Here is a 14,830-nt window from a genome sequence, read left to right as displayed (position 1 = left end):
TTGTCGATTTCCTTTTCTCTTATTTATTCATTATTATTATTTTTAAAATTTTTTTCTTATTATTTTTTTGTTATTTTATTATTATTGTTATTTATTTATTTTTTATTAATGTTATTTTTTTATTTTTACTTATTTATTTATTTTTGGCTGGTGCAGTATAAGCCATAGGCTTCCTTGCACCATGTGGCCATTGCTAATACTAATACATTATGTTTTCTTTCTCGTAATTTGCTATAACTAAAGCAAACTTACTTTTAAAGGACACCGCTGCTGATTCATCTTCAGAAAGTTTCTCACCTTGAATATCTAGTTCGCGTATACTGTGTCTCAGTTTAAAGTTTTTCAGCCAACCTGTGCTTGCCTTAAAATCTTCATTACCTCTTAATTTTTGATTAAAATCCAATGCTTTTTCCCACAACATTGGGCCAGACACTGGTTCGCCTAAACTTCGCTTCTGAAGAAACCACAAATAAAGTGCTCTCTCTAAAGCGGCATTTTCAGGTTTCGGCATAGTCTTATCTTCTAGATCCTTCTTCACTATCCATAATCGACAAATTCTGTTATAGCATTGGAATTTTTCTTGATGTCGTAAATTGTTGAAGTCCCCACATTAAACCCTTCGGAGAGATTTCCTAAAATTTCACCTTTTCTAATTCTGTTAATAATTTCTGTTTTACGTTGCAATGTTAAAACTGCGTTTTCATTTCGTTCACCCTTTATTGTAAAAAAATTGAGAAAAATAATAAACTGCTAGTTTCGGATCAATATTATTCTTACTGAAGCTGGAGCTAAACTAATCTGAAATTCAGTCATGGTTTCCGAGAAAATCCAGGTCTGTGATATTTTTCTAAAGCACATTTCTGAAGGTCACATAGAATTCTAGAGGTCACAACCTCTAGATTCTATATATAAAACAAACACAATTTGCAGTTTTCGGTTTATTGGGCTTTTTGTTTGTACAATCTGTTATAAACGAGTAGTGAACTCGATCTTTCGCTTATTAGAATCAAAATTCACTTTGCAAACGTGATCACTATAATCCATGCTTACTGCACTACCGTTATTAATAAAAAAAAAAAAAAGACAAAGGATCAGCCTTTCAAATTTATTCTGAATAACCGACGTTTTTCTGCATTTTAAATATAATTACCAAGAGGAATTCAGAAAAAAAAAATTTGTTAAACAGAAAAATTAGCTATAAAGGAGTTTGTTAAACAGAGGTCCGATTGAGTTATTTAAAATTCTAAAAATGGTTATACAGTTTTATATAGCAAATATCTTAACACCAGACAATGAAAAATGCAAATTTAGTTAAATAACTATAAGCTCATTTGAATAAGTAGGTAAACATGTGAAAAAAATTTACTGAATATTACAAATCTCAAAATGTACTGCATCCAAATGTCACATGCCACTGTTAATAAAGGCACCTGTATGCCATAGCACTGCATACAATGCCAAAAAAAAAACCACTGACTGTAGCTATCGCTGTAGTATATTTATGTCATTGTAGATAGTGAAAACCTAACAGTACAATAAAAAATAAGAGATTTTGTATTTGAAGTAGAGAGAAAGTAGAAATTTGATACTAAATGAAAAGCATATTTTATTAACGGCACAGTGCCTGTGGTAAGTGCCTTACTTGCACAACCTAGGTGGCCCTTGCTGGACTTGACTTTTGGTAATATAAAGAGTAACTTCCTGTTTAATTTTACTGCAAGGGCCTTTTCAGAATAAAAACACCTACAGTGACTATGAAGAGGGAATTATTTACAGTTAGAAGTAACCTTGCAACAGTTTCAAATAACATAGCAGAAATTTCATGCCAATTGACATTATTTCCAGATGGAATACTGACCAGTACTTTCCATCCAATTTAAGCCGGAAATATTCTCCACTACCCACACTCCAATGGATTACTTTCTGTGCAATAAAGCATTACTACTGTTCAGTGACGTGACCAGGGTAGGGTCAGCAGGTACATTGTACCCTCCTGATACTGAAATGTGGTATTGTGGTGCATTTTTATAAAATGTAATATCGCGATATACATTGTACAACTTTAAGTATTTATTCAATGTTTTTAAAAATAATTTTTAAATCTGTAATTCCTTGTTCATGTATTATTTTAGCAGTTCATTTTGTTTGAACGTTAATTTTCGTAATTGTATAGGTACTGCTTATTTTATACAACATATCATATATATGTAATGAATAAAAATATACTAAATATATTAATAAAATAATCATTTATAAAATAGTTTATCATTTACATGTTTAATATGTTTTTGTAATACCAGGTAGATTAGCATTAGATAATTGGCACCTTTTTGTGAACATCTGACAAATATTCCTGGTTATGCCACTACTACTATTTGATTTTATGAATGTTAGCATTAGTAGAGGCATATGATGATGCAAGAAAGCAAGCTTATGCAGCATCAGCCAAAAAAAAAAAAAAACACTTCCATTTCACCTCTCCGTTCTTTCAAAATACCTGTCCAACTGAGCCTTAACTTTATTTAGGCTATCAACTTCCACAACAAGGGATGGAAGTCTGTTCCACCAACCAACTACATGCTGGCTAAAGGCAAATTTCTGCAATATCTATCCTACATCTGTCTTTCCTCAATCTGAATTTATGCCCTCTCAGGTGATTATTCTGAGCAAGAGGAAGAATCCCATCGGCACTGAGCATGCTCAAACCATTCAAGCCTTTATACCTCTCTATCAGATCATATCGCCGGTGCCTAATCTCCAGACACTGTAATTTGCAAAAGTAGGCCTTTCTTCATAAGAGCAACCCTTTGTTCCATTCACTAATCTTGTTGCCCTTCTCTGTACTCGTTCCAGCAGCTCTACATCCTTCTTGAAATGAGGCATCCAGACCTGTATACAGTACTCAAGGTGTGGCTGACCATTGCCTTATACAAGGGAATAATCACCTCCTTATCCCTGCTAGAAAAATTCCTGTATATCATTGACAAGACACCATGACTGCTCAGAAAACTTCATATCTGCCTGCACAATTACCTGCAGGTCCTTTTCATTCTCTACCACTGTCATTGTAGTACCACAGAGTTGATACGTTGCTCTGGGGTTGCTGTTTCCCATATGTAGTACTTTACATTTGTCAATGTTAAACTTCATTTGCCACCTCTCAGCCCATCTGCTCAACCTTTCCAGATCCTGTTGCAGCAGCATAGCATCAGTAGTGTCCTTAACAACCCTGCCAACTTTTGTATCATCTGCAAACTTGGACATTAAGCTTGATATACCATCATCAGTTTCATTTATAAATACAGAAAACAATAATGGACCCAACACTGAACCCTGAGGGACTCCACTAATAACAAACATTAGTCCACGATGAGCAGTGTCCATTGATTACCACTCTCTGTCTTCTCCTCCTCAACCATCCCTTTATCCATACCAGCAATTTGCCTCCAATGCCACACTGCTCCAATTTGTGCAGCAGTCTTCCATGTGCAACAGTATCAAAAGCCTTTCTAAGGTCCAAATATATAATATCACATTTATTTACTGCATCCGGTTCTTTTGTGACTGCATCATAGTATCCAATTAAATTGGTCAGGCAAGACTTTCCCTTAACAAAACCATGATGTGTCCGAGCTATAACTGAAGTCTTGTCTAGATGATCCTGCAGTGCTTCTTTAACCAGTGCCTCCATTAATTTTTCTGGAACAGAAGTTAAACTCACAGGTCTATAATTACTTGTGTCAGCCTTTGATCCCCCTTTGTGAATTGGGATCACATTTGCACATCTTCAGTCTATGGGTACCTCCCCAAGTCCAAGGAAGCTCTCATAATTATGGCTAAACGTTTGCTTACTTCATTAGCTGCCTCCTTTAATATAACTGGATAGATCCCATCCACCCCAGGTGTCTTTCTTGTGTTTATCTTCAACAATTTCTCTTTCACTTTACTCTCAGTTATTACAAGATTATCTAGCTTACTGCCAGATTTGAATACACCTCTGGCATTCCCCTCGCTGAATAACTCCTCATGTGTGAATGTCGATGCAAAATATTCATTTAGTTTTTTTAGCTACAGGATCATCAACAGTTGAACCATCAACATCAAGTGGACCAATCTGATTCATCCCCTTCCTTCTAGAGTTTACATAAGTAAAGAACGTTTTGCTGTTTTTCTTTGCGTCCTTTGCCAAAGATTTCTCGTAATCTGCCTTCGCCTGTCTAACCTCCTTTGTAACTTGTTTACAAATCAGCTTATATCTATCATAGGCTTCTGTGTCACATTTTAATTTATATGTATCCCATGCATTTTTCTTCTCTGCAATATGTCTCATTAGTTCATCTGACATCCATTTAAGTCTAAACCTTGAACAATATTTCTTAAGTGGTATGTAAAGCCTAGTAGCTTCCAAGATAAGTTCTTTGAATGCTTCCCATTTTGAATTTGCTGTTGGTAACATCATCAGTTGGTCCCACTGTATAGAATTTAAATACTGTCTCACGCAATCGTAGTCGCCTTTACGAAAGCAAAAACCCTTCTATTTACCCTGATGGCAGTTACCTCTTGGAGTAAATCCCACTTCAGCACACTGTGATCACTGCCACCTAATGGTTCCTTTATCTGCAGATTCTTAATGCATGAAGAATCACTACTGATAATCAGATCAAGAGTATTACTCACTGTAGTTGCCTCCCGAACATGCTGATGTAGAAAACAATCATCCAATAAATCCACAAAAGCCTTGCTAGTGTGAGTGACCAACCCACAACTTCCAGTCAATATCTGGGAAATTAAAATCCCCCATTATAAGACTCTGTGATTTACTGGTCCACTATTTCCCTGTACAGTTTCTTATTATACTCATCAGAGTCATTAAGTCTATAGCACACTCCTACTCTCAATTTTGATCTCCCAATGCTTATGTCACACCAAACCGACTCGACACTGCACTGTCCAGCGATGTCGACTAGCTTCACTTCCTTGGATTTTATGTGTTTCTTAACCAATAGGATAACCCCTCCTCCCTTCCTATCCTGTCTATCCTTTCTGTACACATTGTACTCCCAAAATTCCAGTTCTGCATTCCTTATATCTGTGTGTGACATTCCTTATATCTGTGTGTCTCTGATTTCCCAACAATATCTGCTCCTTTGATGTTTTGAGCAATATCTCAAATTCATCAAATTTATTTACCAAACTCCTAGCAATGGTGTTTATCAGGTGGTAGATGACTTTCATCAACCGGTGAAATACCACCACTTTGCTTATTGGAGGCTTGATGTGGTGAAACCCATGTTTAGTCTCTAGAGCAAAGTTTCCGGCATCCCCCTCCCCCCCATACATCTCCTTCAACCCATGCTTTTTTAACCCAAGCACGGTACTAAGTACTATAGGTTCTAATACCTCTCGTGTTTGGGGTACACATAAAAAAAAAAAAAAAAAAATATATGCAAGTATACATGCACCTGTTCCTATCCTTAGCTATCCTAACACAACCCATGTGTTTACTTGTACCGCAATAACTCTCAGCAGCCTCTGAAATATCCTGCATCTTATTTTCCAGGCTGCTGCTCATTCCAATAGAAGCCGTGCAAGAGTCACTTTCTCCTCTGCCAGTGGCTACTGTTAAGTCCTTGTATCCCCCCAATCTAGCAGTTTTCCGACCCCCCTAACACTGCCTCGATAGCATCAGCAAATACTCTTTCACCTTTTCTATTTAAGTGTATTCCATCCCTGTAGAAGCAGTCTCTCCTGTTAACAAGTACAGACTAGGCTGAAAAAAAAATTCTACCCCTTGAGCCTTGCACAATCTTTCCAGGGCCGAATTGATCGACAAGGCCTCATCATATACTCCCTCCTATCGTGTCTGGGCAGAATTGCAGACACTTTCAAATTCAACCCTAATTCATGGCTTTTTTTTCAACAGTGACCTGTACTTGTTAAGTAATTCTGCCGGTCTCCTACTCTTAATATCATTAGTGCCAATGTGTACAACTATATCACCTTTTGTGCCCTTAAAAGATGATATCCGCTCTACAACGTCATCAACCTTTGCCCCTGGCAGACATACTCTGGTCCTGTTCCACCTATCCTTTTTACAAAGCATGTTCCCCGTTTCCCTGACAATAGAGTCACCAACAACTACTAGTACCTGTGGGACCTAGTCCCACAGGAACTAGTAGTATGTTCATGTAAAGTTCCTTTGACACAAGTTTTTGAAGTTTATAATGCAGCTATCAATAGAAATGTTTTCTGGAAATTTCATTAGAAGAAAAAATATATGTCCAGAAAACACACTGTGCCAATATTGTTCCTTGAAAACAATTACAATAACGCAAACTTTACTTTTATTTAATGCGAACTGCAGCATTACCAGTTTTCCCCATTTCTAGTGTGGATTCCAATAGACAAATTTCCTTGATTTTGTGTTAGTAGATGCAATACACATTAAAGAGAGGAAGTACGATCTTTTCGTTTTTCAAAAAAAATTCATTGCAATTCTTTCAGTTATGTTTCTTATGCTAAAAAGCACAAAGGTATAAGAGGTATAAGAGATGATCAACAATGACAGGGATGGCCTCTAGTGAAGAATTTAAGGAAATGACAAAAGAACAAGAGTTTAATTGAGGAAAAGGATAATCAAGACCTACAAATGAAGAATCGATAAAGTTGCTGACTGCAAAAGGACTTAGTGAGCTTTCGGACATTGAAAAAATGTGTGATTATTTCATAGGGAGAATGACTCTGATATGGATCGAAGCTCAAAGGTAATAAGAAGTTTAAAGAAAGAAACAAATCCCTACATGACTTTGTACAATGAGAGGAAGAGGGTCAAAATACAACTCAAAAATGGACATATTTTTCAGTCACCAAACATAAGAAAACGACAGCCCTGGACCATCAGATTAATAAATTCATGATTTTAATTGATATTTTAAGTTTAATTTTGATATGTAATGTAGTTATTTACCACATAATTATAAACATATGTAATGTAGAAAATTTTATTTGTATACAAATTTTTGAATTAAATATTTTGACTGGACATTTGTGCATCTTTTCACTACCATTTATTATTGATTAGGAAATAGTGCTTGTCCAATATCCCGTGGTGTAGACCACAACTCAAAGACACATATGTTCACTTATGGGAAAAAACGGCACTCGTTTAGCACTGATTCACTTAGCACTGTGTTCACACCTCTATCCTGCAATCTTTTTCCAATTTAAATTTGTTCCCATGTATTCTGCAACCACCAAACAGCAAGGATGCCATTATCATTTACATTACTCAACCCATTCAAAGCCTTAAACACCTTAGTCAGATCTCTTTGCAGGCACCTAGTTTCAAGATGATACAATTTGCATGTTCACATAGAAATATAATTTTGTGCCAAAATTATATTTGTAAAGTTTCACAAAATTATATTTGTGAAACTTTGGATTACTTTGTATTACTGCTACCTGAATTTTCACTTATCATTGTTAAACCACCCCTATAGCCCATTTGCCTAATTTATCCAGGTTTTGTTGCAGTTCTCTATGCTGTTCCAAAACGTATACACCCTTCCTGAAATGCCACTTCCAAACCTTGCGGGCAGCATTCAAGATGCTGCCTAACCATTGCTTTGTACAACAGGATAAACACCCATTTCTTCTTGCTTAGTGAAATTCCTATATGTAACCAACAAAATTCCATGAACTGCCCCAGCAATCTGCTTGTTTAGAGAACATCATGTCAGATTGTGCAATTACACCAAGGTACTTTCTTTCTCCATTACTTTAAATGTAGTTATATATCAATTGCCCAATTGGTACACAAATCTGATTACTGCAACCCAAATTTTCATTTATCAGTGTTAAATCTTAATTGACACTTGCAGCTCACTGCCTAATTTATCCAGGTCTTCTTGGAGTATCATATCTTTGAAGTATCATATACTCTTGGAGTATCATATATACTCTTGGAGTATCATATCAGCACACTTTGACAATAAACTTGATATTCTTTGATCAATATAATTAATAAATAGTGAAAACAATAACAGGCCCAACACTGAATCTTGTGGGACTGCACTAATAATATTAGTCTAGGAAAATGTTTCCATAAATAACCACTCTGTCTCCTGCCAACTCAACCATCTTTTCATCTGTAGTAGTAACTTGTACCTTAATGCCATGTTGTTCTAGCAGTCGTTCGTGTGGAACAGTATCTAAAGCTTTACCAAAATCTAAGTATATGACATTACAATTACTTTTTGCATCTAGTTCCTTTTTGATTACCTCATAGTAGTTAGCATTAGCATTAGTAGAGGCATTTGATGCAAGAAAGCAAGCTTATGCAGCATCAGCCAAAAAAAAAAAAAATAAATAAATAAATAATAAATAAAAAATAACCACTTCCACTTCACCCCTCTGTTCGTTCAAAATACCTGTCCAGCTGAGCCTTAAACTTATTTAGGCTATCAACTTCCACAACAAGGGATGGAAGTCTATTCCACCAACCAATCACCTGCTGGCTAAAGGCAAATTTCCTCACGTCTATCCTACATCTGTCTTTTCTCAATTTGAATTATGCCCTCTCAGGTGATTATTCTGAGCAAGAGGAAGAATCCCATCAGCATTGAGCATGCTCAAACCATTCAAGGCTTTATACACCTCTATCAGATCACCTCGCCGGTGCCTAGTCTCCAGACACTGTAATTTGCAAAACTTAAGCCTTTCTTCGTAAGAGCACCCCTTTGTTCCATTCACTAATCTTGTTGCCCTTCTCTGTACTCGTTCCAGCATCTCTACATCCTTCTTGAAATGAGGTCTCCAGACCTGTATACAGTACTCTAGGTGTGGTCTGACTATTGCCTTATACAAGGGAATAATCACCTCCTTATCCTTAAGTTAATCAGATAGGATCTTATTTTAACAGATCCATGTTGTGATTTTCATGTGAGTTCATTCCTATCAAGGTAATCTTGCAGTGCTCCTTTAACCACTGGCTAAATTACTTATCCTGGCACTGAAGTCAAAATTACATGCCTGTAATTACTCACTTCATCCTTAAAACACTTGTTGAAAGTTAAATCAATCAGTCAGTTGATTAGTGCTTGTCCAAATTTTATATTTTTGAATAACAATATTGTAACCAATACTTTCGAATTTTCTTTGCAAAATTCCATTATTCAACAATTATAGGCATTTTTCAGGGTCAACATTAGAACATGAGCAGCTGAAAGAGCATGTATTTTTACAGGAATCTCTCTCTCTCTCTCTCTCTCTCTCTCTCTCTCTCTCTCTCTCTCTGGCTTTATTTCTTCTAAACTGGGCAAGATGGCACCTTTTCATCATAGCCTTTATTGTGCAGTTCACAGCAGTGGTGGCTAAGAAGAGCCACAGCAGTAACTCTTCTTAGCCACTGTTGCAATCTTGCAACAGTTTCAAATAAGATAGGAGAAATACTCTGCTGATATAGCACACATATTACAAAAATGTAATGGGGATAAACATTGAAAACAAACTGAGCCATAATCATATACGCTCATATAACATGGAACAATATTAATTGCAACTTTACAGTTGTAAACAACTTCAGCTGTGAGTGTTTAATATTCTCCGAAATGGGTCTCCAAATTTGCTTAGCCACTAAGTATGCTCTAATATTGGCCACCTCTCAATACCCAAGATGCCCGATTTTAAAGCATTTTAATATACTGATATTTCCATTTTTGTGGCTCATTCTTCCTATAGAAACAAGTGGAAGAACTGTTAGGATTTGCTTCAGAATATTCTGATGTAAGCTAAGACAGTTTGGATAAATCAAAGAATAAGCTCTAATGTGTTTGTGTGTGTCGGGGGGGGGGGGGATTAAATGCTATGATATGACTAATATTCTCTGATTTTTCATCAATATGAATACACATAAAAATGTGGCAAAACCAAACTGGAAAAACAAAAAAACTTGAATTTAGAAAATTACCTTGTTGTCTTAAAGCAAGTAATGTGGCCTCTGCTCGAGCTCTTGCTTGTTTCTGTGTCCTTGTTAAGAGTTTCCCTTCTGCTTTTAAACGTTCCCGCCTCTCCTTTTCTTTTTGTTTCCTTCGTTCCTTTCTTTCTTGCTCTAATCTAATCTAAGAGTAAGAAAATTTTATAAAGAAATAACTGTACAGAAAAATAGCAAGAATAAAGTTTCAAATAGATGACAGTTTACAGTAAATGCTTTAGCCAGGTTGCAGTACGACAGTTCTGTAATCAGTTTAGCTTTGACAAAAAGAAATAATCAGAGAAACAAAAAATGTATAAAATAAGATGACAATGGAAAAAAGTGAAGTACACAAAAACAGATATTTTCAAAACATCACATGCAGAAAATTTCACAATCAAAATCAGTTTTCAGAAAAATTACAACTTTGTTTCTTAATGAATATTAGTAGCAAAGAAAGTGATATTTTCAATTATTACATATAGAAAACAGCAATGTTTTTGTAACCCTCACACTCATTATGCTGTCAGTGTATATTTTTATACACTGACAGCAGAAATTGATGGCTTTCAAAATTATTTCAGAAAAATTTCAGAAAAATTCACATAATAGCAAATACTTAGAAAACCTTTCCTCAACTTCAACCCACACAAAACTGATTTTGTAATTACAGGATTAGAAAGCAACAACAGGCTGCACACAACATACTCTACTTTTTTTTTTAAATAACTAAAGTTTTTAAACTGAAGCACATAAATAATGAAATTAGCAATGATACCACATCACATGAATTTTTACGAATCATAAGAACAAAAAATAATAAAACACTGCACGCTCTTAAAAGAAATCAAGGATTTTCCTAGTGAACAGAAAAAAACAACTTACAAAAGAAAGATAAATCAAAATTAATCATGCTGACAATCAAGCTGACAATCAACAGAAAATCAACTGTTAAAAAATTCAAAATTAAAACTGAAAATGGACATTTTACATTTTTATACAGAAATTTTTAAATGTGAATCGTGATTTGAAAGTCGTTGGCAATGTTGCCTATATCTTTTGACTTATTTATTAGTATTATTTTTTCTAAATAATGAGAAAAAAGCAATAGCATTAACAGATGAGATTGATTCAATTCTGCCAACAGTGTGTGTGTATATATATATATATATATATATATATATTTTTTTTTTTTTTTTTATAAATTTTCAAATAAACTGCTTTTGTTTAGTTCATTGTACACAATTACTCAATCTAGTAAAAGAAACATGGATACACTTGCTAAATATCTCAATTCATCCTGTGAGGAAGATGAGTTGAGGTATTTAGCAGACTGATTTAACTAATTTTCTGGTGGAAAATCAGTCATTGAGTTCAATATAATGCACCTGAAAATTCGCGTATTTTTTTATTTCATCATCATTCCTTTTAGAAACCAAAGCTGTGTTGTATGAGTTAGTCAAAAGCATAGGAACAATGAGAATGGGAGCAAATTAGAGAACAGAAGATTGTGAAGAATATGACAAGAGCCTTTACATGCAGATAGAATGGGCAAACGGGCAAGCAAGCATTATTGTCTTATTACAGATGACTTTAATATGGCCCAGATTGATTGGAATTAGTGGGAGGAAAACTCACAATGGGGAAAATTTTTTTAAATAAACTAGATGATTATTATTTGTACCAGTATGTTAAAGTACTAGTGACAAGAATATCCTTGGCTCCACCATTACTAACAAATGAGATGACATCACAGGGCTTAAAGTACAGGAACCATTTTCAGCAAGTAATCATGCAATCATCAGCTGGAAGATGAAGAAAGATGCTGCAGTAGTTAAGGTAAAGGCAGGAGTTTTAACTTCAGAAGAGGGAACTTTTACAGTTTAAGGTGGAATATAGCATCTGTGGACTGAGAAAAATCACCAGAGGAGGGCAAATACACTTGAATTATGGAATACTTTTAAAACAAAAATCAAAGAAGCAACGAATGCATGCATACCTTTAAGAAAATATTGCAGGAGAAGGATGCCAAAATGGATGATTGCAGGACTGGTTGGTCAAATAGAGCAGAAAAAGACAGCACGGGACAGTTACAGAGTGATGAAAAGTACTGAAGCCTACAACAGGTACAAGTTGATCAGTAATAGTACCACAAATGAGTTCAGGGAAGCCAAGGTTGCATATGAGAAAGCATTGTATAAGAGAGCAAAGAATGAGGGATAAGGAATTTTTCATGTATGTGAATACAAGGGGAAAAAAAGGCAAATCAGATTGGACCATTGTGCACCAGGTGTGGGAAAGTCTTAGAGAACCCAGCTGATTTGCCAATGAATTGAACATGTACTTTGCATCTGTCTTTACTGATGAAAGACTCTTCGTGCTGAAAAAAGGTTGTGCAACTGAGGCTAAGCCATATGAAATTAGTGAGGTTCTAATTACAGATGATTGTTTATTAGAAAAACTTTTGAGCATAAAGGCAAGCAAGTTCATGGTCATATACCCTGTAGTTTTGAGGCAGAGCACAAGTGAGTGTACTGAATCATTGAGGTTAATTATGAGGGCATATTTGGACTTACTGGAGAATCCTTTGGATTGAGAAGTACTAATGTATCACCAAAAAATAAAAGCAGTTATAAGGGTGAAGTTGGTAACTACAGACTGGTTAGTATGACTTCAGTTGAAGGAAATCTTAGAGGAAGTGATTAAGAGTGCAATCCAGGAACATTTAGAGAGTTATGGCTTCTGAAGGACACACCGTATGGCTTTGTTAAGGGTAAATCATGCATAAATAAATTAGTAAGCTATTTTGACACAGTTCCTCATGAGCTGAATTTAAGTAACAATTTCAACATAGTTTATTTGGATTTTAGCAAAGAATTTGATTTTGTCCCTCACGAGAGGATACTGTATAAGCTTGACCAGGTTGGGATTACTGGAAAAATTCTAAGATAGATTGCTGGGTGGCTGCAGGGCAGAAGGTTGTAAATAATGGATATTCTTCAGAATGGTATAATGTCAGGAGAATGGTCCCTCAAGGATCGGTTCTTGGACCACTGTTTCTCATTTTCATAAATGACATTGACAAATGGATAAAGGCGTGATGTCAAAATCTGCAGATGATGTTAATCTGGGCAGAGTCATTAATGACCAGTGCCAGGCAGCACTCCTGAAGGATTACTTGAACAGACTTCAGAGATGGTCAAAGAAGTGCCAGCTATGTTTTAATGCTGCTAAACGCAAGGCCTTACACTTGGAGGACAGCAAAGCACAAATAAATTATACACTTGGTGGGGTTCAATTAAAAACATTGGAGGAGGAAAAGGATTGGAAGTTACAATACGGATACATGTGAAGTTTTCTGAACAGTGTAAACAGGCCGCCAGGAAAGTCCACCTGTCCTATCAATGATTTATTAAAAACGTTATCCTGTAGAGATAGGGTGATCAAAATCACACTTTATAAACTAATAGTAATAGCCATATAGTCCAAGGAAGCCGTAGGCTTTTCCAGCACTGGCAAAAGAGAAAAAAAAAAGAACAAGTAGATAAGAAAACAAATTATATACTTCCCTCCTCATGCATGTAAATATCCAGTTGACCTTTGAATTACTCAAACTGTCAACCTCAGTTTGAGTAATAGCTCTATCAACAACTCACTGTCTAAAAAGAAAACTTCTTACAATCTAATCTAAACCTGTAATTTGAATTTATGACCCTAGTTCTGGAATTGTTTAGAGCGTTGAGAATTCCACCAACTTCATTCATTTTAATAATCACTCTCAGAACCTTATAAACCTCAATCACATCAACTCTGAGGTGACGTGATTGCCAAGCTCTGTAGCCTACAAGAATATTTGCTGATGCTATCGAGGCAGTGTTAGGTGGGTCGGAAAACTGCTAGCTTGGGGTGGGGGGGGTTTCACAGACTAAAAGGTTAAAAAGTTTGTTTGTTATTTTGTTTTTAGCAGGATTAGCAACTAAGTCTATATTCCTCCGGGATATGTGGTGGTCATTCCTTGACCTTTCCGCATCCTCCGTATTTAGTGGTGACGGGCTTGAACCCCGGTCTAATCAAGAAGCATGTGCTACGCACTGCTGCTCCTTCCTACCTGGCTACGGAGTCGCCAGGAAAAAAGAAGCCACAGAGAGAGGTGAAAGTGATTCTTGCACAACTCCTATTAAAATAATTAGTGACCTGGAGCAAGGGGTGCTGGGGGTTTCAGGGACTGATGGCAGTCATCATGAAACAGGTGAGTATATGGGATGTGTTAGAGTAACTAATAATAAGGATAGGTACATGTATACTTGCATGTATACCAATGCTAGAAGCTTAGTAAATGAATTTGATGAATATGAAGTGTTGGTCAGGACATCAAAGGCGGATATTGTTGGGATAGCAGGGACGTGGTGTCACACAGATATAAGGAATGCAGAACTGGAATTTGGGGAGTACAGTGTGTATAGAAAGGATAGACAGGATAGGAAGGGAGGAGGTGTTATGCTGTTAATTAAGAAAAACATAAAATCAAAAGAAGTGCATCCAGTTGATATAGATGAACAGTGCACTGTTGAGTCAGTTTGGCGTGACATAAGCACTGTGAAAGCAAAAATAAGAGTAGGAGTGTGTTTTAGGCGTAATGACTCGAATGAGTACAATAAACAATTGTACAGAGAAATAGTGGGCTAGTAAATCAGAATTCTTATAATGGGGGATTTTAACTTCCCAGATATTGACTGGAACTTGTGGGTTGGTTGGTCACTCACACACTAGTAAGACTTTTGCGGATTTGTTGGATGATTGTTTTCTGCAGCAGCATGTTCGAGAGGCAACCAGAGAGGGTAATACTCTTGATCTGGTTAT

At 36.0% G+C, this 14,830-nt stretch overlaps 1 protein-coding gene across 1 annotated transcript in view; it reads right to left on the bottom strand.

Moving 5' to 3' along the window:
- The window catches only part of eIF5B (eukaryotic translation initiation factor 5B), a 609,831-nt gene that overhangs the window by 470,825 nt on the left and 124,176 nt on the right, over positions 1-14,830 (bottom strand). Inside the window, exon 8 of the mRNA XM_090369319.1 lies at positions 9,968-10,118. Within this exon, the coding sequence (XP_090225445.1) occupies positions 9,968-10,118 (151 nt within the window). The remainder of the gene's footprint in view (positions 1-9,967; positions 10,119-14,830) is intronic.

The sequence above is a fragment of the Mastigoproctus giganteus genome, chromosome 3 (assembly GCF_048544385.1).
Source record: "Mastigoproctus giganteus isolate SK-2022 chromosome 3, ASM4854438v1, whole genome shotgun sequence".
In the NCBI taxonomy this organism is placed as follows: Eukaryota; Metazoa; Arthropoda; class Arachnida; order Uropygi; family Thelyphonidae; genus Mastigoproctus; species Mastigoproctus giganteus.
This window is presented reverse-complemented; position numbering and strand designations above follow the sequence as displayed.